Here is a 23,826-nt window from a genome sequence, read left to right as displayed (position 1 = left end):
GAAGGAAATCTTTGTGAGCTATTAATCTGACACAAGATGAGTATCCAGGGTATATAAAAAAGTTTTTAAAAATACCAAAAGAATAATCAAATTAGTAAATGAACAACTGAGCTGAAAAGACTTTGCAAAAAGAAGCACAAATGGCAGATAAATGTATGGAAAACGCTCACCTTATTTAACCATCAGGGAAATGCAAAGCAAGCCTGGATTAAGATTCCGGGTCCTACAGTTAGATGGCGACCATTAGGAAAACAAATAATAGCAAGTGCTGGCAAGGATGTGGGAAAAACGGCAGCGCTCCGCACTGTTGGTGGTGGGAATGGAGGCGAGTACAGCCACTGTAGGAGAGTTCACGGAGGCTGACCAAAGAGCTAGAACCAGAACTGGAACGTGACCCATTCTGCTGCCGCTTGTGTGTACTTGAAGAAATGAAAGTCAACCCATTGGCTAGATACTTGCTCCCTGGGGCAGTTTACAAGAGCCCACATTTACAGGCAGCCTTGCCTTGTGCCTGTCGATGGGGGAGTGGATGCAGAATGGGCGGTGTGTGTATAGTAGGTATTCGTCAGCCAAAAAGAAATGAAAATCAGTCTGTGAGGTACTGAGTGCAACTGCAGATCATCGTGTGAAGCCAAATGAGCGAGAGTCAGAAAGACAAGTATCGCCTGTGTCCTCTCGTGTGGAATGGGGTATGGAAGACGTGAGAATAGGAGGAGGGAGTATTAGGGAAGAGGGAAGGACACGGCATCAGAGTCAGGGAGGACACGGTCCATGTGCTTGAAACGCCTGCATGAAATGTCAGAATGAAACCCATTATTTTATGCAATTAATGTGCTAATCATTTTTTAAAAAATAAAAGTAAGTCAACTTAAAAGAGCTAGAAGAAACCCCACAGTTTCACCATCTTGTGGCAGGTTGCACTTGGAGGAAAAAGTCTTCCCTGTCCCACAAATTCGCAGTGAAATCTTGAAAAAAATTCTGAATAGTGACTTGAGAACAAGAGTAATTGACCTCAGGCTTTTTGGCTCTGACTGGAAGAACAGATGGATGATCATAGGAGGCTTTAAGTGCTTATTATGAGCACTGATTTCAGATGACTTTATTTGATACAATAAAACCAACATTTTCCTACTAAATACTGAGTCTATTCCTCTAACTGGATCAGGATTTTCTCTTCTCCCCCTGCCCCTCTCTGTGTATGAGGGGATTCACCTCTCCCTACATTCATATTAAAGCTCATCATCTATTTCTGATGTCAGGAGAGGTCTGCAGATGATATTTTACCTGGTGTTCAAGTACAGGAAGCTCACCTTTTCTTCTTTGTTGAGGGTCGGGACTATGATGGTCTCGAGACTTCTCCTGGTGACATTCCCTTTCCTTTTTTCCTTCTTCAAGTACCTGCTATTCCTCTAGCACTACTGCTGCTGTCTTCCTAGGAAGACTCGCGATTGACCCCTCCTGTGGTCTCCTTTATCATCTAGACCCACATGATTCTCACCTGGACTACAGGGGTCACAGGGATCTCACGGCGTGTGCATTGGCCAGGTGCCTCCTGGTCTCTAGCCCTGTACAAAGCTTCCTGCAGCCCCCACCCCGATCTTGTAGATCCACCTTCCTAGGTTGAGTGTTCTTGTATCCTTTTCTCCTTACATCCATGTCACATCATGGAACATGTAGATTAAGCTTCCACAAAGAAGTCCCAGTGCCACCAAGGGATCCAGGAGGGCATCAGTGGAGCTAAGCCTGAAAAGGCGGTGCTGCGTTCTCTTTTCTGGGCCAGGAATAGCAATGTGTAACTCGTTGCAAAAGATACTGATGCTATTTGCAAAAATATTACCAGTTCTTCTGTTTTTTAGTTATTCCTAGAATTACACCACATAGTTTCTGTGTATATACATGTGAAATTTATTTCACATGGTTATCATACCAGGTCTAGGAAGCGACCTGGGAAAGGATTTTAAAAGACCTATTGAGAAGACAGACCTCTCTCCAGCCAATAAAAGGAAAGCCATAGAAGTCCAGAGGGGAAAATCGTAAGAATCCATATCCCAGCAAACAGGCAAGACTGAATGAGGCAAGAGATCAAAGGAGAAAGCAGGCAGTGTGTTAGCACGCATCAAAGGTCCTGGAAATGAGCAGCTGGGTCAGCCCTGGAGCAGGAGAGCCTGGCCTGCTCCACACTGAGGAAGCGAAGGCTGGCTTGTGAGTGATCTGAGGGCTGGAGCTTGGGCTGTGATGTTCACCACACATCCCTCCATCACAGAGCCCAGGGTCCACTCCATTCTAAGGGATTTTTCCCTCTGTGTTTCCACACCCCCTTCTCCAGCCAGCGGCGTGCTCCTCAGCGACCTATGTTCAGGGACAGCTTTACTGTGGCAGACAGTTCCACTGGTGCCAGTCACAGGGCATGGGGACATAGCGCAGCCTGACAGACGTTTTCTTAATAATGTGGTTGGCCTTATCAGTGTGGGCATAGAGAGGGAAGCCTAGTTTCACCAGACTCTGGATCTGGTAAAGGCTACTATGATAAATAAGATGCTGGCCCCGGTACTCAGGCACGGTGGCCCCCATTCGCAGCTCTCCGGTGTGGTCCATCAGGCACCAGGACACCGGTGTCCCCTTAGGCCCCAGCAGACAGAAGCTGGGGAAAGTGCGGATACAGCGCTCGATGAATCTCTGGCTTCTCTCAGTGCCACCAAAGTGCCAGAACTGGTTCACCAGAGCAGCGTGGGTAACATCCAGGGATGAGAGTTTGAACATCTCTTGGTCGCTGTTGGGAAAAGGGGAAAGAACAGCCCTTCATACCGTGTCCACTGAGAAGCGTTTTCCTTCACATTAAACTGGAGGCAAATGGGAGCACACGGAAGTCTGTGCGTTCTGAAACCTGGGTGCCTGGGTTTTTATCGCCGCTGCTTGTGTGACTTCCCCGTTAGTTACCTCTCGTTCTCCCCATTTCCTCGTGGAGTGACTAGAGATGAGGAGCAGAGCTCCCTGAGAACCCCCGAGGGTATCCGTGGGTCCACGGTGCAGGCACCCAGAACGGCACTGGGCTGCTACTATTGCCAGTGGGATTCAAACACCAAAGATTAAGTTGAATAAAGTAGCTAATTTCAGTAATCACAAGTGCAATGAAGAAAGCCAAACTTGGTCATATATGGCGAGTAACAGGAAGTGACTCTAGGTGGGATGATTTGCCAGGACCCTGGTGACATTTCCGCATTTGTACCAACGTTTCTTATCATTGGTATAGGTCTGTGATTTATATCCGCTGCATCCACCTTGGGGAAATGGGAAGTGTACGTATCTCCTCTTGGCCACTTTTACTTCCTCTTCCTTTCCTCCCCTTCCCCTCCCATTTCCTGTATTCCTTTCCCATCTCCACAGTGTCCACCTCCCTACTTCCTACCATCTCTCTTTCATTTACATAATGTAGGGTTGGGAGAGAGACATTTTAGGTGGCTGGGAGTGTGAATTTCAAGGGTCCACAGACTCCGGAGGGAGCACATACCTTGACTGCTTTATATCAGGAAACTGCACACAGTACTTCCTACCCTTTCCATCTCTTGGGGTGAACTCAAGGGCCTAATGGGATTCTAGAAGTAAAGGTGCCTGCTATGTTGTAGTGCACCTGACAGCGTGAACGAGCCCTTCCAGGTGCACCGGCACCGGAGGTCACAGGACTGAGCCCTGAAGGCCAGACCCACTGCAAATCCTTCTGCAGTTCATACTCACTACTCACACTGTATTCCAGACAGAATTACATGGAAATCAGTTTAGGAATATGTGATTTGTTCGAGTTCTTTTCCCTGGGACCCTTTTGTTCTGGGAAGTGAATTCATCACACGTGTTTATTGATATGCATGTGTGTGTGTGTGTGTGTGTGTGTGTGTGTGTGTGTGTTGGGCACTATGTTAGCTCCTGTGGGTCTAGTAGTGAACAGGTGTGTTCTTGCTCTTGTAGTGTGTTTCCATACTGTTTCTAAGGAGATTCAAGCATCAAGTGAGTTAAATAAATATGTTAGCTAATTTCAAATAATCACACATGCAATGAAGAAAACAAAGCTTGGTCATATGTGGAAAATAATGGTGAACTGACTTCAGAGGGGATGATTTACTGAGAGCTCTGGTGAGGAAATATTTCAACATTCCTGAGTAGCAAAAGAAGTCATTGGTAAAAACATTAAGTAGGGCTCCAGGACAAATATTTTAGGCAGAAGTGAGCTAAATTTTAAGGCTTTTCCTGCTTCATAGAGAGCATGATGACCCTGTCAAGATTTTAATTTTGAATTTCTAGATTCTAAAAACTGTAAAGAATTTCTGTTGCTTTAAGTAAATTTTTTGTGAGAGCTTCTGAAAACTAATATAAAAAGTGACTTCAGCAGTGACAGATATGAATGTCATTGAGTCCATTTTGTCAAACTTACAGGGGCTTGGGTTTGTCTCCCTTGGGTGACAAGTTCTTTACGTCCACCAGAGAAGGAGCCAGTTTCTTTGCTGTGTCATAGACCATGTAGAGATTGCATTGTGTGTGCTTGACCTTGCTTAAATTGATGTCTACAAGATTTTGTATCACTCTGTTCAGGTTGGACTGTGAACCTGGGTGGGAGAAAAACATGAAATATCATCATTGATATTAACTTTCTGGACTTGTTGCCCAATGGTGCTGAAAAATACATGGATACAGAGTTATCGCACAGTGTCTCAGCCGGATTTCCTGGAAGTGAGACACAATACCTGACACCTTCTCTTGGAGGAGAGGTTCCGTTGGATTCCCAGTTTCAGGGAACTCAGCCCATGACTTGGGAGCTCATGGGAGGAAACTGCCTGGTGGGAGGGTGCGAATGAGTAACGGTTCAGTTCAGCGTAGGAAGCAGAGCAGAGTACAGCCCAGAGATGAGGGCCAGAGATAAGCAGAACCCAACTTCAGGCCTTTCTGTCCCACCCAGGCACACCAAGAACTGTGCTTTCTGAGCCCCCTCTGCACTTGTCTGTACAGTAGAGCTGATTCATTTCAATTAACAGGCGCCCACATACTTTCTGATCAGTCATCACAGAAGTTTTATGTAATAATGGCTGTATTACTGCCACATTTTTTAAAATTTCAAATTGAGATCATTCAAGAGGATGTAAATATACTATACTACAGTTATGCCTAACATGGGAGATGAATATAGATAGAAGGACTAAATTTTTTTGAACAATTCTATGCAGGCAGTACTATAGACCTTTTCTGTTCTGTCCCTAGATTATTCCTATTTTGCTGATTTGATTTTTTTCTCTTGAACTGATTCTGGGCTTCAGGTAAGTGGCCTTGGCCAGTGCAACAGCAACAAATGTGATGCAGGCAGAGGCCTAAGAGTGTACTGCAGCTTGCCTAGTTTTCTGTTCCTGAGGACTCCATGTTTTTACATGTCTACTTCACTCTGTCACTGCAGTCATAGCTGGCAGATGCAAAGTTAATATCAAGAGCCGGGCTTGCGATCATTGCTGCCAGTTCACACACCATCCTTCAGCTGACGGTCCACACGGCTGAATTTCCCGAGACCAGCAGAAGAACCGTTTAGCTGAGCCTGGTCCAAACTGCTGATTAACAGAATTGGAAGATGATAGTGATTGGTGGTTTAAATAGCTACTTTGAGATGTTGAAGATCTGATAAAATGAGAGTACTGCTATGCATTTCCCATTCAAAATCTCACTTAATCCTCAAGGACTGTATATTTTGGATACTGTTATCATCATTTTACACATAGAAACTTCACCACAGAGAGGTTGTTACTTGGCCTAGATCACACAGTTAATAAGAGGTTCAGCAATTTTAAGTAGTCTGACTCGAGAGAGCATATTCTTAGTGTCTAAAATATTCCTTTGTGATTTGCCAGTGACATGCAGGGGAAGCTTTTCTCCTCACAGACTTCTCTAATACCAGATCCAGAGCACACCAGAGAATATGTCAGGAGTCCTCAGCTGCTAAGAAATCAAGTTCCAGTTCACTATACAACCAGGTACACAGCTGTCACCTCATATTCATTCTGTAACAGTAGCCGCTGACACTAGGAATGGACAGCAGACTTTTTATCTTGGGAGAAAGTCAGTGCGTTTAACATGCTTATTCAAGATGGAACTCAATCCCACCAACATACACAGAACTCAGCATGCAGGACACACTCCTGCTTACTTTGAATCTGCAAATGCTGTTTCCAGTTGATGACTGCTGGGGAGCCAAGGAACTCCTGGCTTTGCTCAGGATCCTTGGAGTAGATCAGGTAAGTGTTGGTGTAGTGATCAAGGTCATCAGTCATTTCCTGTTGAGCCAAGAGGAATCGACCAGAGTGTCCATAATTGATGATTATTGTTGTGGCATTCAGTATTCTATTATATTTTGATATTTTGTACATTAAATTAGTATTTTCTGTTGCTTTTTTGCCTTTACTTAGGAATTACTTACATCATGTGGTTTAGTCAAGGTCCCATATTTGGTTAAAAATGAGAAAATTCTTGAACATAACTCTTGCTACCTCAGATAATGCTTTGAAATTTCAAAATAATCCAATTAAAATCATTTTCGATGCCTCTAGGAATCATAAGTAAAAGACTCAGAATAACAATTGAAAAGCAAAATAATGAGTCAAAAGAGTAAGTCTGGCACTGGCCTATGAGTAAGTCCTACAGAGATTACAGAATTAGAATATCATCTCTGCAAGGTGGAAATAAAAAGAAAGTTGATGAACAGCCCTTTCTTTAGGAAAAAAGGGCTTAGCATTTTAAAATGAACTACAGTAACATCAAACATACTCAATAAATGTGTATCCAAATACTTCTAGATTGAGGTTATTTCAATATGAAGGAACAAATAAGGGAAAAATTACTACCGTTAGCATCAGAAAGGTTTCTTTCCTTCCATGTCAAGAAAATATTGAAAATACACTTTCTACTCAGCAATAACTCTGAGTATCAAAATAGCAATTTTCTTATCTTGCCACATTAAAAATTCACATTTTTAACATCCACTTTTAACTAAATTTATACTGAGAAGCAAATCTGATCCTTTACCAGAAATAACATGCAGAGAGGCTCTTCTTCCCTGATTTATTAACTTATTTATAGACAGTTTGTTACAGTACAGTTAGATCAGTGCCTCACTGAGAGTGTTCTAGTGTAACAGTCAATGCAATGTCAAAGCCAGTGTTTTTAAAGATAAGTACATTTTCCCTTTAGACTAACAGACTACAGTTTTGTAATGTCTCTAGCAAAAGCTCAGACTCATCTGTGTCATTAGCATGGTCTTAAATTGGCAAAACATTCAATTGTTGGCTCTAATTCCGATGATCTGAATGTAAGAAATAATAAAGCTTGTTTTTTAAATCCGCAGATGCTGGTTTGGGTACTATCTTGTGAACAAAATAAAACACTGTATGAGTATGAAAGTGTTCAACATATACTTTAACTTTCTGTGGTATTTTTGTGGTTCAGACCCAACACATCCCTGGAAAGTCTGCACCTTTGGAAAGTGATTGGGTGATGGGAGTGCTATAATTACCACTGATGAGTTTATAACCTGGCTTCCTTTAATTGGTCAGAGTATGGTATTGTTTCCTGAAGACAAGAAGCGCATCTTTTCTGCATTTCTGTTCCTGCCTCTTCGACACAGTGCTGTAATTTATCTGTACATTTCTCTAGATTCTCTTTCAGGCCGAACTGCTGGAGGACAGGGACTTGTTGGCGCTATTATGAGTCATTTCTGTTTCCCTGAGTGAAACCGTGTTGCCTGGCACAAGGCAGTAACACAACACACACAAACACAGTGGCACACTCGTACCACAGCTGGCAACTTACCTGCTCCTGAGGACGAATAACCACGGTGTTAAAATCAGGCCATGAGTCCACCAGGGCCTTAAGCTTGAATGGGTTTCCCTGGTTCATATGGAAGACTGTCCCATACACCTGTAACATTTCAATAAAGCAAGAGGTCATCCTGGTACAGAAGGACATTGGAATGTCTCTTGTTCTACCAGAATAGAGCGTTTTTCCATATGAAAGCATATAATTGTTTGACTCAAAAGTAGCAGGTAGGGCTGGGGATTTTGCTCAGTGGCACCACACTTGCGAGTGCAAGGTCCTGAGTTCGATCTCCAGTACCAAAAATAAAAAGAAGTTGTGGGTAAACATGTCAAATCCCTTTTAAGTTCTGTTTCTTTACTTTTATTAAAATATCTTTTAAAAATAATAAGACCAACACAACTCACAAACAGATATCATTAACTCTCTTACTGTAGAATTTAATAAGGTCTTTCACAGATTTCCTTGATGTACACAAAACACATTTTTGAAAACTAAAGTAATTAGGTATATATTTCTTCATTCACTGCAAATGCTTTTGTGATTATTCATTGAAGTACCCTTATGGTTGTTATTTCAAAAACCTCAATTACTCTAATAGTTTATATATCAATTGCTATTCCTTATTTAAATGAAAATTTTTTTGTTCTTAAAGGAAAAATTATTAAATTGGTCCTCTGATTTATTGGATATTACATAATAAGCTCTAGGTCTTTTTAAAATTTTGCTTTAGGGGCTTTCTCTGATGCTTCTGAGGCAGGGAAAGACAAGTTTGGCTCCTCACTGTCGCAAGTTGGAGATAGATTGCATGTTTCTCTCTACTATCTGTTGGCACCCGAGGGCAACTGGGCTGGCCAGTATTGCGGAGCCGGAGTTCAGGATCCCATTTTGCATACAGTGGAGCCTTGGCATGGAGGGGCAGGGTCCCTGTTGCACCCCATGTACCTTTTCCTGAGACCGTCTGGGTCTGTTGGCTCCCTCAGTGCTGGGTGTAGTGAGTCCCGTCCTCACAAGGCCATCACTCGGAGTAGAGGGAGAGAGGTGCCTCCTTGGTTCCTGAGGTTGGGAGTCTGGGTTCCCCCAAAGCCATGGCTGGTGGGGCTGTAGCTGCTGGGTTTCTGTGATGCTTCCTTCAAGTACGCAGATGCTGTGTAGAGTTTACTGTCTTCCCAGGCTTCTGCTCTCTTGGCCCATTGACTAAGGAGAGGAGGGATTTCTTGCAGGTTGCGTCGCTGTGATGATACTCCAGCTCCAGCTTCAGTAGTGTCTGGGGAGGTGTTGCAAGTGAACCTGCAGTGGCTTTGTCTTTCTACATCTCAGAGTCTTCTTACCTTGCATAAGCGTGGACGCGTGTGTGCACACACACGTCTTTAACTTTCTAGTACATGAGTGAGTACAAGTGTATTATAATTTCCTTTCCTATTTTTCTCTTCTTCCATATCAGGGATGCAGCAGGAAAAGCAGCTCAGTGAGCCCCTCCACAGATGCAGTGTGCATCCTGTGTGGACCAGGGCAGAGTCCCAAAGTGCTGGTCTCGATTCCCATGGCTTCCTGGAGTTTGCAAGGAGGTGGAGACTGCAGGGATTCTCAGGATGCAGTCTTTTCCCTCTGCCTGCTGCTCCAGGCCCAAGAGGAACCCTGCTCATCTGCCTTTTCCTGTTTCTTTTATTTCCTTTCCTTTTCATCCACAGCACCCCAATCCTCTCCTCCACGATGAGAAGCCCTATCCAGCATCTGCTGTCTTTGTGATGCATTATGCACTGCTCTTTAATGTACTCTTATCATTTTTATCACAGTCTTAATTTTGAGATATAGAGACTCACAGGCACCTGCTGGAAATGAGAGAGTTCTTGTGTACCCTTTGGTTATTCCTTTGATGGTGACATTTTTGCAAAACTATAGTGTCAGACTACAGTGAGAATATTGATACTGATAGAATCCAGATGTAGAATATTTTCACCAGCATGAGGGTCCCTTATGTTGTCCCTTTATATTTATTCCCACTCTCTTTCCACTCAAGTGCTCTGTAGCCATTGGCAACCATTATTGTGTCCTGCATCTCTAATATTGCAAAGCAAGAATTTTATATAAATGAAATCGTACAGGATATAAACATTTAGGAATTTTTCCCCACTCAATGTACTTTTCTGGAGATTCACAAGTATCAACAGTTGATCCCTTTTACTGCTCAATATTATTCTGTAACATGGACAAAGCTAAGTTTGACCCTTTCCCTTCTGGAAGCCATTGGTGCTATTTCCAGCTGTAGCTATTTCATACAAAACTCCTGCATACATTTCTTGGTGCACTTTTGTATCATCTGTGCATATTTCTGTGTGGACGTCAGTTTGCGTTTTTCAGAGGCGCGTCTCAGGAAGGTGACTGCTGATTGTATGATTGTTGCACACATAGTTTTGGGAGAAGTTTGCGATTCTTCCATTGCTCGCTCACACCGCAGCTCACAGGGGATCCGGTGTCTCCGCCTTATTGCCAGCACTTTGGTGTCGAGCTTCTGCTTTGTTATAAACAGGCAGTATCCTTGGGGCAGTTAAACTGGGTATGTGAATTATATTCTGGCTCCAGCAGTAAGTAGCTGGCCATGTTATTCATGTTCGCTGTCTTCGATCCATCTTCCGTGCCGTGTGGACCATAGTGATGTCCTTCTCCTAGGGTGTCTTCAGGTCTAACCAGCTTCCAGTCAGTCTTGGTGGGTAATGGAATGTAACACTGAAAGGTGCTTACTGTGGTCACCCCGTTTCTTTTTCTACCTGTGAAACCCCCATTGGACTGAAGCTGTACTGTCCTCTTATTAATTCAACTTCTGCTTTTTTGCGGAACTAAATTTTAAAAATCAATCACTACACTCAGTAATTGTTCAAACTTTAAAATACAAAATAAATTTGAAAAACATACATAAATACAAACTTTTGTAACCGCTTTTGCCACTGTGATACCATGAATACTTAAAATCATTTCTGGCTCTCTTTCATGGATAACTTAGAATCTGTTTTTGAATTTATGTAATAGGATTTGACCTATGAAACATTGCAAGAAAATGCACAGTAGTTAACTTCGCATGGATGAACATGTTTTGAAATTAGCATGTATTTAAATCAAACTTTTATAGACACGACCAGGGCAATGCCCACTGCTGAGAACCGTTTCTGAGTGAGCAGTGCTGGGTGGTCGCATCACGGAGACCCGTTCTCCTCCCGGAATATGGGCACAAAGCACCCCACTTCCCGGAAGTGATGTGGGTACCAAGAGACACAGCGTGAAGGAGTTTCCACGGCAGTCTACATGCGAGGGTCAGGTCCTCTTTCTCACCCTCTCGTCCTTTTTCCCAAAGGGTATCCCAGTCTCACCTTTAAGGACTCAGGGAGGACCATCCTCAAAGATTTCTCCAGCATCTGCAGCTTCTGTGCACTTTGCAAATGGATCATCTTGGCAATAGCTCAGCCTGAAGGGACAGGGAAAACAGGCAGGCGTGGCAAGAGGCTTCCACTGCTTACAGCGGAACAGCACAGGTGTTTCCTGTGGAAACAGCAGGAACTTGTGTCTTGCAGGTCTGGAGCTGGCTCCAGCAGACTCTGTGTGGTCAGGATCTGCTTCCTGGCTCACAGGAGCACCTGCTGCTGTGTTCTCAGTGGTGCGAGGGACACGCTGGCTCTCTGCATTTTCTTTATAAGGGCACTAATCCCATTTATGAGGGATCCACCCTTGTGACCTAACCACCTCCCAGTGGGTGATCTGTCTGAGCATTAGTGTCAGAAGAGAACAAAATGCAATCTTTGATTTTATATTTAATGATCCTTGTGTAATGATATTAATACCAAATCCAAACAACATAAGGAAGTGATGTTATGAACTCGATCATCTGTAATGATTGAATTAACTAAGCTTTAAGTGGAGCATTTACATTTATAAGCACTTTGCATGTATCCCGTCAGTACTGCTAACAAGTACCTCATTAAGTAAGTGCAATCCTTTTTATTCTTCTAGGTTATAAACAGTTTTTTGTTCTTTTCATTTTAATTCGGAACGTGTGCAGTGCGTGATAACGGCACTCACTGTGGGGAGTGTACGTCTTTACCTGCAGATCACATCTTGAGCTTTCTCCTTGCCCTTTCCCTCTTCTCCCTCCTGTCTCCTCATGTCCCCTTCCCCTCTCCACAAAGTCTCCCTCTATGTTTTCCTATCATCTCTCTTTCATTGTGCTCTCTGTACATTTTTGTCTTCTTATCTAAGAGAAGCCATGTGCTCTTTGTGCCTCTGAGCCTGCGGTATCTCAGTGAGCGTTCCAGGCCTCCCTGAGCTGAGTGACCCTTCTTTATGGCACAGCAGGAGCCCTTTGTGTGCCTTGGAAGAGGTGGAGCAGACATTGGTTCCCAGCTACTGTGAGGGACAGGACTCTGGGCTGGCACCATAGAGGTACTGCAGGGCCACTCTGAGAAGCTGCCCTGACACCAGGGTGGCAGGCGCCAGGCTGAGGTCTAAGCCCAAGATCCTCTTCAGGCCTTTTACTGGTGTCACTGACACCAAAATCCTCGCCTACCCCAGCGGAGGGTGGGAATGGCCAGAACTTAAGGGCTTTCTCTCTGAAACGTTTCCTTCTATGTTTCTCCACCATTCCTAAAGAATTTCATTCATTAAAGGAAGAAAGGATTTTCTTTTGGTGTTTGTTTTACTATGAGTGTAACATGAATTTTGTATTCCCAGCATAAATCTCAGTGATCATGACACGTAAAAGTTTTTATATAACATTAGATAAATTTTGTATTAGTTTGATTTTCTGTTACTATTTTTTATTCATTTATATTTCTGAGCTGCATGGCTCTGTACATTTGTTTGATCTTTATATAACAATAATAATAATAATAATAATAATGATAATAATAGTTGCAAACTGCACAATGTGAGTCTTTTGTGCAAGCAGGCATGCACTTGGTCAGAAGCTAAAAATAACAGCAACAGGAGCCAGGATTTAGCAGGTGGTTCTGCCTCCTGCCTTGTAAGCACAAGGACCTGACTTCAGTCCCCAGTATCCCCACCCCCACAAAAAGTGGAGAAAAATAACAGCAGCAGCAGAAGTATGCTGTTCACTTAGTAAGGCAGAATGAAACTCAAGGAGGACATGCCAGTAGGACATTTCAGCTGTTTCAGGAGGCAAACCCTGCCGTGACTTTGGACTCAGGTTTCCCACTAATGAAAATGGATGCATAGGGAAAACTAAAATGGAGAAAATGAGAGCATGGAATAGTTTTATAAAGCAATATTAACAGGAAAATACAAGACACACTCCCCATGTCTAGCACCAGGAGGAGAAAATAAAACTGAGATCACAGTCTGTCACAGGACACAAGCACCGACACATTACACACAGTGAAGAGTATGGAGGGGAGGAAGTACTGAAATTAGTCTGCAGTCTTTCCTCAATTATGTAAATCTTTGATTATGCACATTGAATAATAATCAAACATGAAAAAATATAAAGATATAGAACAATAAGATTAGAGGAAAAATAAAATATTACATGCTATGCCTATGCCATAGCATTATAAATAACATTTTTAACTACATTTGTATTTCTGATCATTTAAATCAACAGTAAATATGGCCTGTGTTCTTTTACATATCTTTCTGCATATTTCTTCTGGAATTTGAAAGGGTGCTTCACTTTCCTGGTTAACATTCACCCAGAGAGAAAGGTGTGATTCATAGACATTTGCCTAGTGGAGAAAAGGGAGTGTCTGAACAGCATCTGAATAAAATAGATGCTAAATAAATGTCACAGATCAGTATACTCTGTTGTCAATATGGTTTCTTCTCCACACTCTCACCAACTTCCAAAACCTGTAGTTATTAGCTCTTCAGAAGGAAAACAACACTTAGTTCTAAGGATGTCTATGCTACCTACTGCTGGCTACCCACAATTTTCAAGGTAAACCTTTCTTTCCTTCCCATAAGGATCAATGAATAGATTAGTACTTGCTATGAAAAACAGACAACATTTGATTTGCCTACTTTGCTATGGGAGAAAAGGGGCAGCATTTTTACCTTGTGAGGTGTGTGCTTCCCTGGAAAGTTGTATCCACAGAGAGACTCCAGGAGTAAATGATAAGGGGCAAAGTTTTCCAGAGTAGGATGTTCTTTGTATCCTGGCACATAGAGTTAGGCAATGTGGTAAATGTTTACAAATGCCACTCCACGGACGATCTTACTGGGGACTTGCTCTTTTAGAAAAAAATCACTGGCTGGTTTGGCGTTCAGTGGCATGCATTTCCTCCGTCTCACTCACATTGTCTCAGGAATTGATTTTGGAGATCTTGGAATTGATTGTGTGCATCCTTTAGTATTCTTTTCCAGAACGTCAGAACGTGTGTGTGTTTTGGGAGAGCAGAACTTGGTCAGGCAAATGCCTGAAAAGAGACTGGCGGGAATGCTAGCGATCAGGACAGCTGGGAAGGACTCCGGGGCATCTCAGAAATGTTGAGGATGTTCCTTCCATTGCTGTGGGATTTCCCTGTAGAGCCACTGGGCACCAGTGTCTTTTCCCAGGGAAGTAGCTTTGTTCCTGCCTACACTGACTCAGCAGATTTCTATCCATGGTCTGAGCGCAGAACATGGGGTAGTTGCAGGCTTTCTCACAATCTTTGTGTCTTTGCCTCCCCTATATGGGCATACACTAACATTTTTACCAGGCAGCTGGGCGTGTTAACATTCTACACACTGGTTGGCCATGATCTGTGTAACAGAGTTACATGTGAACTGCACATGCTTACCTAGAGTCAGATATCGCTACACTGTACTTTCCACCCCCACACCATCAGCTTTTCCAGGGCAGAGCTATTTCAGGGACTCTGGGTTTGTTTTTTTTTTGTTTTTCCCTGATTGCTGGTGTGGTTCCAATAGGCATACTAAGGCTCCACAATGAATTCCTGCACTGTAAGGGAAATCTGGAGGGGATTAATGGAACTCAGCCTCTAGAAGCAATCCTGGAGTCTGTTCCCCAATATGAGTTGCAAATGATAGCTCTTTGCAAAAGATATTAATACCAGTTCCAAAAATATTATTGACTCCTTTGCTTTTGAATGCTTCACATATATTATTTGTACTTATATATATTTTATATTGTTTTCCTATAAGATGAAGGAAGTTACCTGGGAAGGCAGCACAGAGGACAGACAACTCCTCAGGCAAGAAAAGCAAAAAAGAATGAAGGAGACCAGAGGGGAAGCAGTTATAGAATCCATGCCCTGGCAAGTGAAGAAGAGTCAGTGGCCCAGGGGAGCAAAGTAGAAACCATGCAGCTGTAGCGCTCCGGGAGCAGAGCCACCTGGCCCCCTCAGCCCTGAGCAGATGAAGGACAACCTGTTGGCCATTTGAGGGCAAGGACTCAGGATGAGCTGTTCATTGCTGATCCCTGTTCACACATCTCAGTCTAGTCAACATTACAATTTATTCTTTTTCTGGGCATCCTCATCAACAGCTAGAGGCACATGCATGTCTCCCTGTCAGTGTCCTGTGTCAGGGCCAGCTTTACCAGGCACACACTTCCACTGGTTTCCATCACAGGGTATGGGAAAATAAAGCAGATGGAGTCTTGACCTTTCTGTGGCATAGTTGACACCAGAGTAGCAGGAGCTGGGCTGAGGACTAAGCACAGGATTCTCTTCAGTGCCTTTAATTCATGTCACTTTTGCTCACTACAGCAGCACCAATAATTGGTGTCACTTACACCAGAGGAAGAATAAGATGCACCAAAACCTAAGGGCTTTCCGAAAAATTACACTTCATTTTTCCCCACCTCTCAGACTTTCATTCTTTCAAAGCACGTACATTTTAACTAATTATATTTTTAATGTATGCAAGTGTACATTTTGGGCCTAGCTTGCTGTTGGTGACTCTCCCTGTACCACCACTAACAAATTACAATGTGTTTAATATTTGGAGAAACTTCCACATTGTTTTCCAGAGGGATCGGACTCATTTGTAGTCCCATCAACAGTTCTTGGCTGACCCTACTTAGACTTGACCCAGATGGTTCCTTGCTGAAAGAATTTCCTGTGCATTAAACCTACCATATCCCTGGCAATAGATACAATCTACACTCCCACCAACAATGGAGAAGATTTCCTTTTCCCCTACAGTCCAACCCGCATTTGTTATTGGTAGCAGCCATTCTTTCTGCAGTGAGGTGGAATCTCAGTGTTGTTTTACTTTTCATCTCTCAAATGACCAGTGATGTTGAACATTTTTTCATATGTTTATTTGCTGTTTACTTCTTCTTGTTATTGGTAGCAGCCATTCTTTCTGCAGTGAGGTGGAATCTCAGTGTTGTTTTACTTTTCATCTCTCAAATGACCAGTGATGTTGAACATTTTTTCATATGTTTATTTGCTGTTTCTACTTCTTCTGAGAAGTGTCAGATGCCCATTTTTAGATCTGGTCTTTAAGGGTCTTTAAGATCTTTAAGGGTCTTCTTTTTTGTTGTTGTTTTCTTGAGTTCTTTATATATTCTAGAGAGTAGTCATTGGTCCGAGAAACAGCTGGCAAAATTTTTTCTCACTCTTTGGGTTGTCTCTTAACTCTTTGCAAATGCTTTTTAATAATATCCAAGTTGTTGATTCTTTGTAATATTTGGGGTTTGTTCATAAAGTCTTTGCCTACACCTATCTTGAAGAGTTCTACTTATTCTCTCTTCCAGCAGATTTAGTGTTTCTGTTTTAATATTTAGATTTTTGATCCATTTTGATTTTAGTTTAGTGCATGGTGAGTATAAGGATCCAGTTTTAGTCTTTGGCATGTGGAAAGCCACTTTCCCAGCACCATGTTAAGAGGCTACCTTTCTTCCAGTGAAGTGATTTTGTCAAAGATAAGGTGACGGGAGTGTGGCTGGAGTTTTTTATACGACTTCTGGTCTGTTCCGTTGATCCTCAGGTCTGTTTTTTCATTTTCTTTTGTTTTGCCAGTTCTGTGCTGTTTTTATCACAGTCAACTTTGTAGTAAAATTTCAAGTCTGGAATTGTGATACCCACTACCTTACATTTGTTGCCCAGATGGGCTTTGCTATTTTAGGTTGCTTCTGCTTCCAAATGAATGTTAGGAGTGTTTTATCTAATTCTATAAGGTAAACTACTGATCAGGATTGTATTAAATCTGTATAACAATTTTGGGAGAATGGCCATTTTCATTATATTGGTTCTTCCTACCAAAGAGCTGTGGGAAACTAAGTGAGAACCAAGGCCTGGGGGTTGACCTCTTCTTGGGCTATGTGCCAGCATGCGGGCATCAGCCAGTTCCAGGGAGAAAGTCAACTCCAGCTGAAGTCTGATGAAAGAAAATGTACATTCGGGTTCAGCCTACAAATGAGGAAAACTTGACGCCCCTGCACTGCATCCCAGATCATATGTTTACCTGCTTCTTTGTGTGAGTCTACTAGTGAGGAGTGCTGCCAGTTCAGGGCACTTTGCCCTCTAGAGGTAGGAGTTCCCTGGGCCCCTTTTTAAAATTATCTTTGTGTCTTTAATTCTCATTCGTCCCCTCAAGTAGGACAAACTTGTAGTCTGGCCCCTACAAAGAGAAAGGGATATATTTTGAGTTTCTGAGATTCTCTTTGATCTCCTTTCTCAGAGTACTGTAGTTTTCAGTGTAAAGGTCTTTCACTTCCTTTGTAAAAATCAGTCCTTACATTGATTCCTAAATATTTCACTTTTTAGGATGCTATTGCGAAAGGTGTTATTTCCCTAGTTTTTCTCTCAGTGAGTTGTTATTTATGTACAGGAATGCTATTGACTTTTCACTGTTGACTGTATCCAGCCCTTGACAAAATGCAGCATCCATTCATAAGAAACAACCTGAAGAAAATAGGTATAGAAGGACCCTATCTCAATGTAATAAAAGCCGTTTCTGACAAACCTACCCCCATATCACATTAAATGGGGAAAAATTAAAAGCTTTTTCTCTAAAAATAGGAACAAGACAAGGATGTCCACAATCACCAGTTCAATATAGTTCTGAAAACATTACCCAGAAAACCAAGCATAAGAAAGTAACGAAATCCTTATAAAAACAAAGAAGTAAAAACATCATTATTTGTAAATGACAATCTTTTGTGTACAAGTACCCCCCCAATTCCTTGAAAGATTGCTAGAACTAACAATCAAATTCAGCAATTAGCAGGATACGAAGTCAACTCAGAAAAATTAATAGCATTCCTGTACACCAATAAAGAACCTACTGAAAAAGAAATTAGATAAACAATACCATTCACATTAGCATCAAGAAAATGTGCTTAGGAATTAACCTAAGCAAGGAAGTGAAAGACCTCTATAATGAGAACCTTAATATCCTGAGCAAGGAGATTGAAGAAAACATCTGAAAATGGAGGATATCCCCTATTTCTGGATAGGCAAAACCATCCTACCATTTGTATGGAACCAGAAGAGACCCAGAATAGGAAAGGCAATCCCAGGCAACAAGAGTAATCACAAGGCATCACAGTCCCAGATTTCAAGTTAAACCACAAAACTACAGTGGTAGAAGCAGCATGGTACTGGCACCAAGAACAGACATATGTATGATTCAGTGCAATAGAAGAGAGAACGTTGAAACAACCGGAGGTGCATTAAATTATCTGGTCTTTGACAAAAGGGCCAAAAAATGTGTGCTGGAGAAAAGACAGCCTCTTTAACAAATGGTTCTGGGAAAACTGGCTCTCCACATGCAGAATACTGAATGTAAACCGATATCACTCACCATGTACTAAACTAAGGTAAAACTGTGTCAAATATCTACATGTTAACAAAGAAAGAGTAATCTGCTGGAAGATAAGACAGGTAAAAGTCTGGAAGATATTGTCATAGGTAAAGGATTCTGGAACAAAACCTACATTGTGAAAGAAACACTATCAAGCATCGACAAATGGGGTCATGTCAAATTAAAGTCTTCATCACAGGAAAGAAAACAGTGTGAATAAACAATCAACAGAATAAAGGAAACCCTACAGAATGGGAAAACGTTTTTCCAACTTATTCCTTGGACAGAGGACTAATACCTAAAATTTGTAAAGAACTCAAAAAATAGGCTCCCCAAAATAAAAGACCCAATGAAAAAATGGGCAACTAAAATTAATACAGACTTCTCAAAAGAAGTGCAAATGACCGATAAGTACAGAAAAAAAAAATTCAACATCTCTGGCCATTACCAAAATGCAAATTAAAACACTGAAATCCCATCTTACTCCAGAAACAATGGCTGTGATCAAGAGATCAAATAATACTGACACTGACGAGGCTCTCTTCTACTCTGCTGTAGATAGGAATGTAAAATGCTACAGCTACTATAGGAATCAGTATGAAATTTCTGGGAAAACTAAAAATAGAAATTCCATTCAACCTAGCTATCTCCCTTGAAGGCATATTCCCAAAAGATTTCAGGACATCATATTACTGAATCATTTTTCAATGCATTGATATACATTTATTTATGAATCTATTGAAGGCCATTTGAGTTGTTTCTGGTTTTAAGTGACTGTGAACACTACTGTTATTGTCATGAATATACAAGCCAGAGTTAAGTGATGTGTATGTTTAACTTGGGAGATTAGCTAACTTTCTTCTAAGGTGACTGCATTCCTTTCCATCCTCATGTGTGTGAAGTCCATCCACTCTACTTTATCTGTGGCACCTGTGCAGATGACTCATCCTGTGAAGCCATGTTCAGGAATCATCAATACAGTAGGGAAAAATCCCCAATAATACCCTTCTGATCGGTGTTGAAGGACATTCCCAGAGCTTATTCTCAAGGCAGGCCAAAAGATTAAGGGCATTTCCACAGATGTAATGTTTGAGAGATTGATAATGTTGAATTTTACCCAAGTTCTGTGATTTCGCAAAGCAGTGATGGTTACTGAAATCCCTCCCCACTCTTTGTGTTCTAGAAACAGCTTACTGCAAAAATCCATCCTCCCCTCCCTGACTTAAGACTCCCAGGTGCCATCCTTCTTTGTCAAGGACAAGGGTTGGCATGAATTATCTATACCTCATAATCAGGAGTTGATCTCCTGATTCCCACTGATAAATGAAAAGAAAACACTTACTAACCAGACTGATAATGTTGCTCTCTCCTCTCAGCCTGAGTCAGCAGGCAACTCCCCTTAGAAGCCCCCACCACAAGGTGCTGAGCTCAGTGCAGTGCTCTCCAGTGTCCTGTCATCCTAGCTCTCACAAATATTTAATTAATGTTCACCTCAGTGAGCCGTCAGAGCAAAGTTTTGTTAGGCAACTTGACCAAATTTAAATTCACTGAACTTTGACCCCTCACCCTCAGCATGAGCCAGTACCACGTGAAGAGACCGTCCTCACTACGAAGAAGCTCTACCAACTGGCTTGTTCCTCCTTGTACAACAGTTCATCTTTTCTTTCCCACCTTTCACTTCTTTGTAGATATTATCATCTGAGAATCTCCTCACTGAAATGGCTTCCCTATAGCAACCGTTCCTTTCCTCACATTTAATAGTATTTTAATTGAAAAATTCTCTTTTCCAATTACATTTAGCTCAGCAGCACAGAATCTGCCTAGTGGGGGTAGACTTAGTGTTTTTTGTAGGTACAGAATAGGAAGATATTCAGTAATTCTAGGAAAATATTAGAGAAAGCAATATGCAGAGAGGCATGTAAGTAAGGTGCTGACCATTAAAGGGTACTTGGAAAAAATGAGTAGCAGGTGATACATGAATACTTGCATAGCTAAAATTGCTTCTCATCGAATACTGGTTAATCATTGGTTTTTGGTTTTTGGTTTTGTTTTGTTTTTTGGTACGAGGATGGAACTCTGGTCTTTGTGCTTGCGAGGCAGGCAGCAGAACCACTGAGCTCAAATCCCCAGCCGGCTGGTTAATCATTGTTGAGCTGCTTTATTTGTATACTGGAGTCAAATATAACAAATCTATGAATAGGAAGAATTGAGTGCCAGGTTTCTAAATCTTGGAGAAGGAAGTTACAAATAAAAGGGGGGGTGGGTGACGAACTGGCTTACATGGATATATTGGTATGAAGTCAGGCATGTTTAGCTTAATATCAGCATGAGAATGAAATGTTGATATAACTGTGTGTGCATATATGTCTAAATATGCATGGAAATTTTCCTATATGCTGTTCATGGCCTCAGCCCATGCATGCATTGCTTATGCTATATGTTGTACTCATAGTTTGCAAGAGAATAGATTTAATACAGGACACACAATTTATAGGATCATCTTATAATATTCACCCAAAAAGTCAAATGCAGCGGAGCTCAAGAGATCCGTCTGCACAATAGAGGCCGGAAGAATCTTGCCGAGGGCCTGGGACCCACGGTGATGTCCAGGAGTCCAGATAGAGGCCTGGAGCCCACAGCAGTATCTCATGCACTATAACAATCAGCACCGGGAAGGCCCCAAGGCCAGTGGTGCAAGCTAGAAAGGCTGTAGCAGCGGGGTGGAGGATTTGCACTACCAGCCTGAGGGATCTGCATTGGAGCCAGGAAGTGATGCTCAAGGAGAAAACCAGAGCTCCCCTGAGGAGAACAGCAGTCTCCCTGGTGACAGTGAGGACCTGAGCTCTGCTGAGCAGAGAACAGCAAGTTCATTTCAGGAAAACCAGCCACGACAGGCTTCTTCAGGAAAATAAGCAGCATACAAGCGTCCCCTCCCCTTTCCCTTTTATGCCATCAGCAACAATCCTCACGTGGGTCCTCCGCACCCAGAGCCACGCAGGCTCGGTTCAGCTGGGCATCCCCCCCTCGAGCTGACCTTTAGTTAATCCACCACATTATATAAAGAGCACGTGGGACCGCTGCTAAAATACACCTGGCCATCAGCATCTGTTTTTGTTTGCCACGTGGCAACTGAGCATCACTTTTGTCCTGTTGGTTCCAAAGAGAAAATTATATGATACACTGGCCATGGGGTTCTAGGAAATCACTAGATTCAGAAGTGGGGCAGAGAATACAGACAAAATATCCAAGTCAAACAGACAAACCGCTGTACCTCTTGAAATGTATTACGTGACTTCCTCGAAGGTCTGGATTACGGATGATAACTAGAATCATCAGCGGATCAGGGACTCATCATACTGAAACAGTTGACCCCAAAGTTCAATTATTTATTCATTTGTGAAGTAATTATTAAGAATTTAGATTTAGCTCAGTGGTGCCACCGCCCACCTCACAAGTGCAAGGTCCAGAGTTCAATCCCTGGTACCAAACAAAAAACCACAGCTGGAATCTACAATAAAATGGACTTCTATTTAGATACTGGCCAAGAGCATGTAAGCAAAACTGATAAAATTACTGCTGTTATGGAATTTGCATTCTGGTTGGAGATGATAAGTGAGAAACACTTTTGTTGTGCTATTCTGTCCTGAAAAGTGCAAAGTGAAAATGTAGGCTCTAAAAAATGGCTGCAGTCAAGCCAAAAGTTTTAATTCATTTAAGATACTTAAAGTTCTATGTCTCTCAATTAAGTAAACCAACAGTGTGAGCACATAAACTTAAGACTATCACCATATCAAATGAGAAGTCTTAGAACAGAAAAGTAAATATCAGCCATGACTGTATATTTTAATAACTGAATCAAATGTGTAGATTATCCTTATTAAGTACCAGCAGCCTTCCCTTGACCCCTGGATAATCTTCTGTTCCCACATGTGTGTGCTCATATGGGTTCCTATGCAAGAACCTGTTCACGGACTGGGTTCCACCCCCATTTTACATGTATGTCAGTAGTTACATATGACACACAAACTGTGTGCAGGGAGAAGGAAAAGTCATCTCCTTAATTAGTACTTTGACAAGCAGCATCCATACACTTTACACTGCCTTTTGTATGTTCTCATTCGGGCTTCACCTTTCTGACATTATTTCCCTTTTCTAAGAAACAAACCTTTGAAGAGCGAAGGGCAGCCGTTCTGAAATTCCACACAAGTGCAGTCCTTAAAATGTCACTAAGTGCTTTAAGAAAATCAGAGAAGAATGAAACGAGGATCTTATAGACTCTACAATGTTAAATTCACATTCCTAGAAAATGCTTTGCCTTCTCCACCACCTTTTGAATGCACCCTTGACCTCCTTGTTCCTCAGGCTGTAGACCAGTGGGTTCAGCATGGGGATCTCCATGGTGTAGAACATGGACGCCATCTTGTCTGTGTCCATGGAGTGACTGGAGCTGGGCTGCAGGTACATGAAGATGAGAGTCCCGTAGAAGATGGAGACGGCAGTGAGGTGAGAGACGCAGGTGGACAGAGCCTTCTGGTGTCCTGAAGCTGAGCGCATGTTTAGGAGAGTGACAAAAATGAACGTGTAGGATACCAAAATAACAAAGAGAGCAGAGCAGATAACAAAGCTCGCTGCATATACAAGAACCATCTCGCTGACATGTCTATCAGAGCAAGAGAGAACCATGACTGCTGGGACATCGCAGAAAAACTGATGGACCACAGTGGACTCACAGAAGGAGAGACTGAAAGTGTCCCCGGTGTGGATGGAGGCATTCAGGAAGCCACCAACATAGCAGCCCAGGGTCAGGCATGCACACACCCCTGTAGTCATGGTGGAGGTGTAGTGCAGGGGTTTGCACACTGCGGTATAGCGGTCATAGGCCATGGCTGCCAAGAGAAAATTTTCCGCGGTGGCAAAGGCTGCAAACAGGAACATCTGAGCAGCACAGGCATTGTAGGAAATGACCTTCTTTCCTATCAGGAGCCCAGATACAACCGTGGGAGTGACAGCTGAGGAGTAGCAGATGTCCACCAGAGACAGGTTACCCAGGAAACAGTACATGGGAGTGTGCAGACGAGGGTCCAGCAGGATCAGCAGGAGCATCCCCAGGTTCCCAGCCATATTGATGAGGTAGATGAGAAGGAATATTACAAAGAGAGGGATTCGCAGTTCTGGGGCACTGGTTAGGCCTAGGAGGATGAACTCTGCCACTTCTGTCCTGTTTTCCATCAG

General features: G+C 42.4%; 2 protein-coding genes across 3 annotated transcripts; both read right to left on the bottom strand.

Annotated features, from left to right (window-relative positions):
• Positions 1-1,290: 1,290 nt before the first annotated feature.
• On the bottom strand, positions 1,291-13,987 carry LOC104868352 (glycine N-acyltransferase-like protein Keg1). Of its 2 annotated transcripts, none has more exons than XM_010633107.2 (6): positions 13,894-13,987; positions 11,202-11,296; positions 7,834-7,941; positions 6,176-6,302; positions 4,424-4,595; positions 1,291-2,770 (listed from the first exon to the last, which is right to left on the bottom strand). In XM_010633107.2, exons 2-6 carry the CDS (start codon positions 11,277-11,279, stop codon positions 2,368-2,370), a joined length of 888 nt encoding a protein of 295 aa, XP_010631409.1. In that variant the 5' UTR covers positions 11,280-11,296; positions 13,894-13,987; the 3' UTR covers positions 1,291-2,367. The 2 variants fall into 2 exon arrangements, with proteins under 2 accessions (XP_010631409.1, XP_010631410.1); XM_010633108.3 differs by having other exon boundaries at positions 11,202-11,370; positions 13,894-13,973.
• Positions 13,988-22,893: 8,906 nt separating this feature from the next.
• On the bottom strand, positions 22,894-23,826 carry LOC104868353 (olfactory receptor 5B3-like). The gene has a single exon (XM_010633109.2). It carries the CDS (start codon positions 23,821-23,823, stop codon positions 22,894-22,896), a length of 930 nt encoding a protein of 309 aa, XP_010631411.1. The 5' UTR covers positions 23,824-23,826.

The sequence above is a fragment of the Fukomys damarensis genome, unplaced genomic scaffold, assembly GCF_012274545.1.
Source record: "Fukomys damarensis isolate Sample0158 unplaced genomic scaffold, DMR_v1.0_HiC HiC_scaffold_27, whole genome shotgun sequence".
Classification (NCBI taxonomy): domain Eukaryota; kingdom Metazoa; phylum Chordata; class Mammalia; order Rodentia; family Bathyergidae; genus Fukomys; species Fukomys damarensis.
This window is presented reverse-complemented; position numbering and strand designations above follow the sequence as displayed.

What these genes read in the sequence shown, in the direction of transcription:
- LOC104868352 (XM_010633107.2), bottom strand. Translation starts at nt 11,279, where the DNA reads ATGATCCATTTGCAAAGTGCACAGAAGCTGCAGATGCTGGAGAAATCT. An exon ending in ACAGCATTTGCAGATTCAAA is followed by an intron (nt 4,596 to 6,175) that starts GTAAGCAGGAGT and finishes TCTCCCACCCAG; the next exon opens with GTTCACAGTCCAACCTGAAC. An exon ending in GGAGACAAACCCAAGCCCCT is followed by an intron (nt 2,771 to 4,423) that starts GTAAGTTTGACA and finishes TTTTCCCAACAG; the next exon opens with CGACCAAGAGATGTTCAAAC.
- LOC104868353 (XM_010633109.2), bottom strand. Translation starts at nt 23,823, where the DNA reads ATGGAAAACAGGACAGAAGTGGCAGAGTTCATCCTCCTAGGCCTAACC.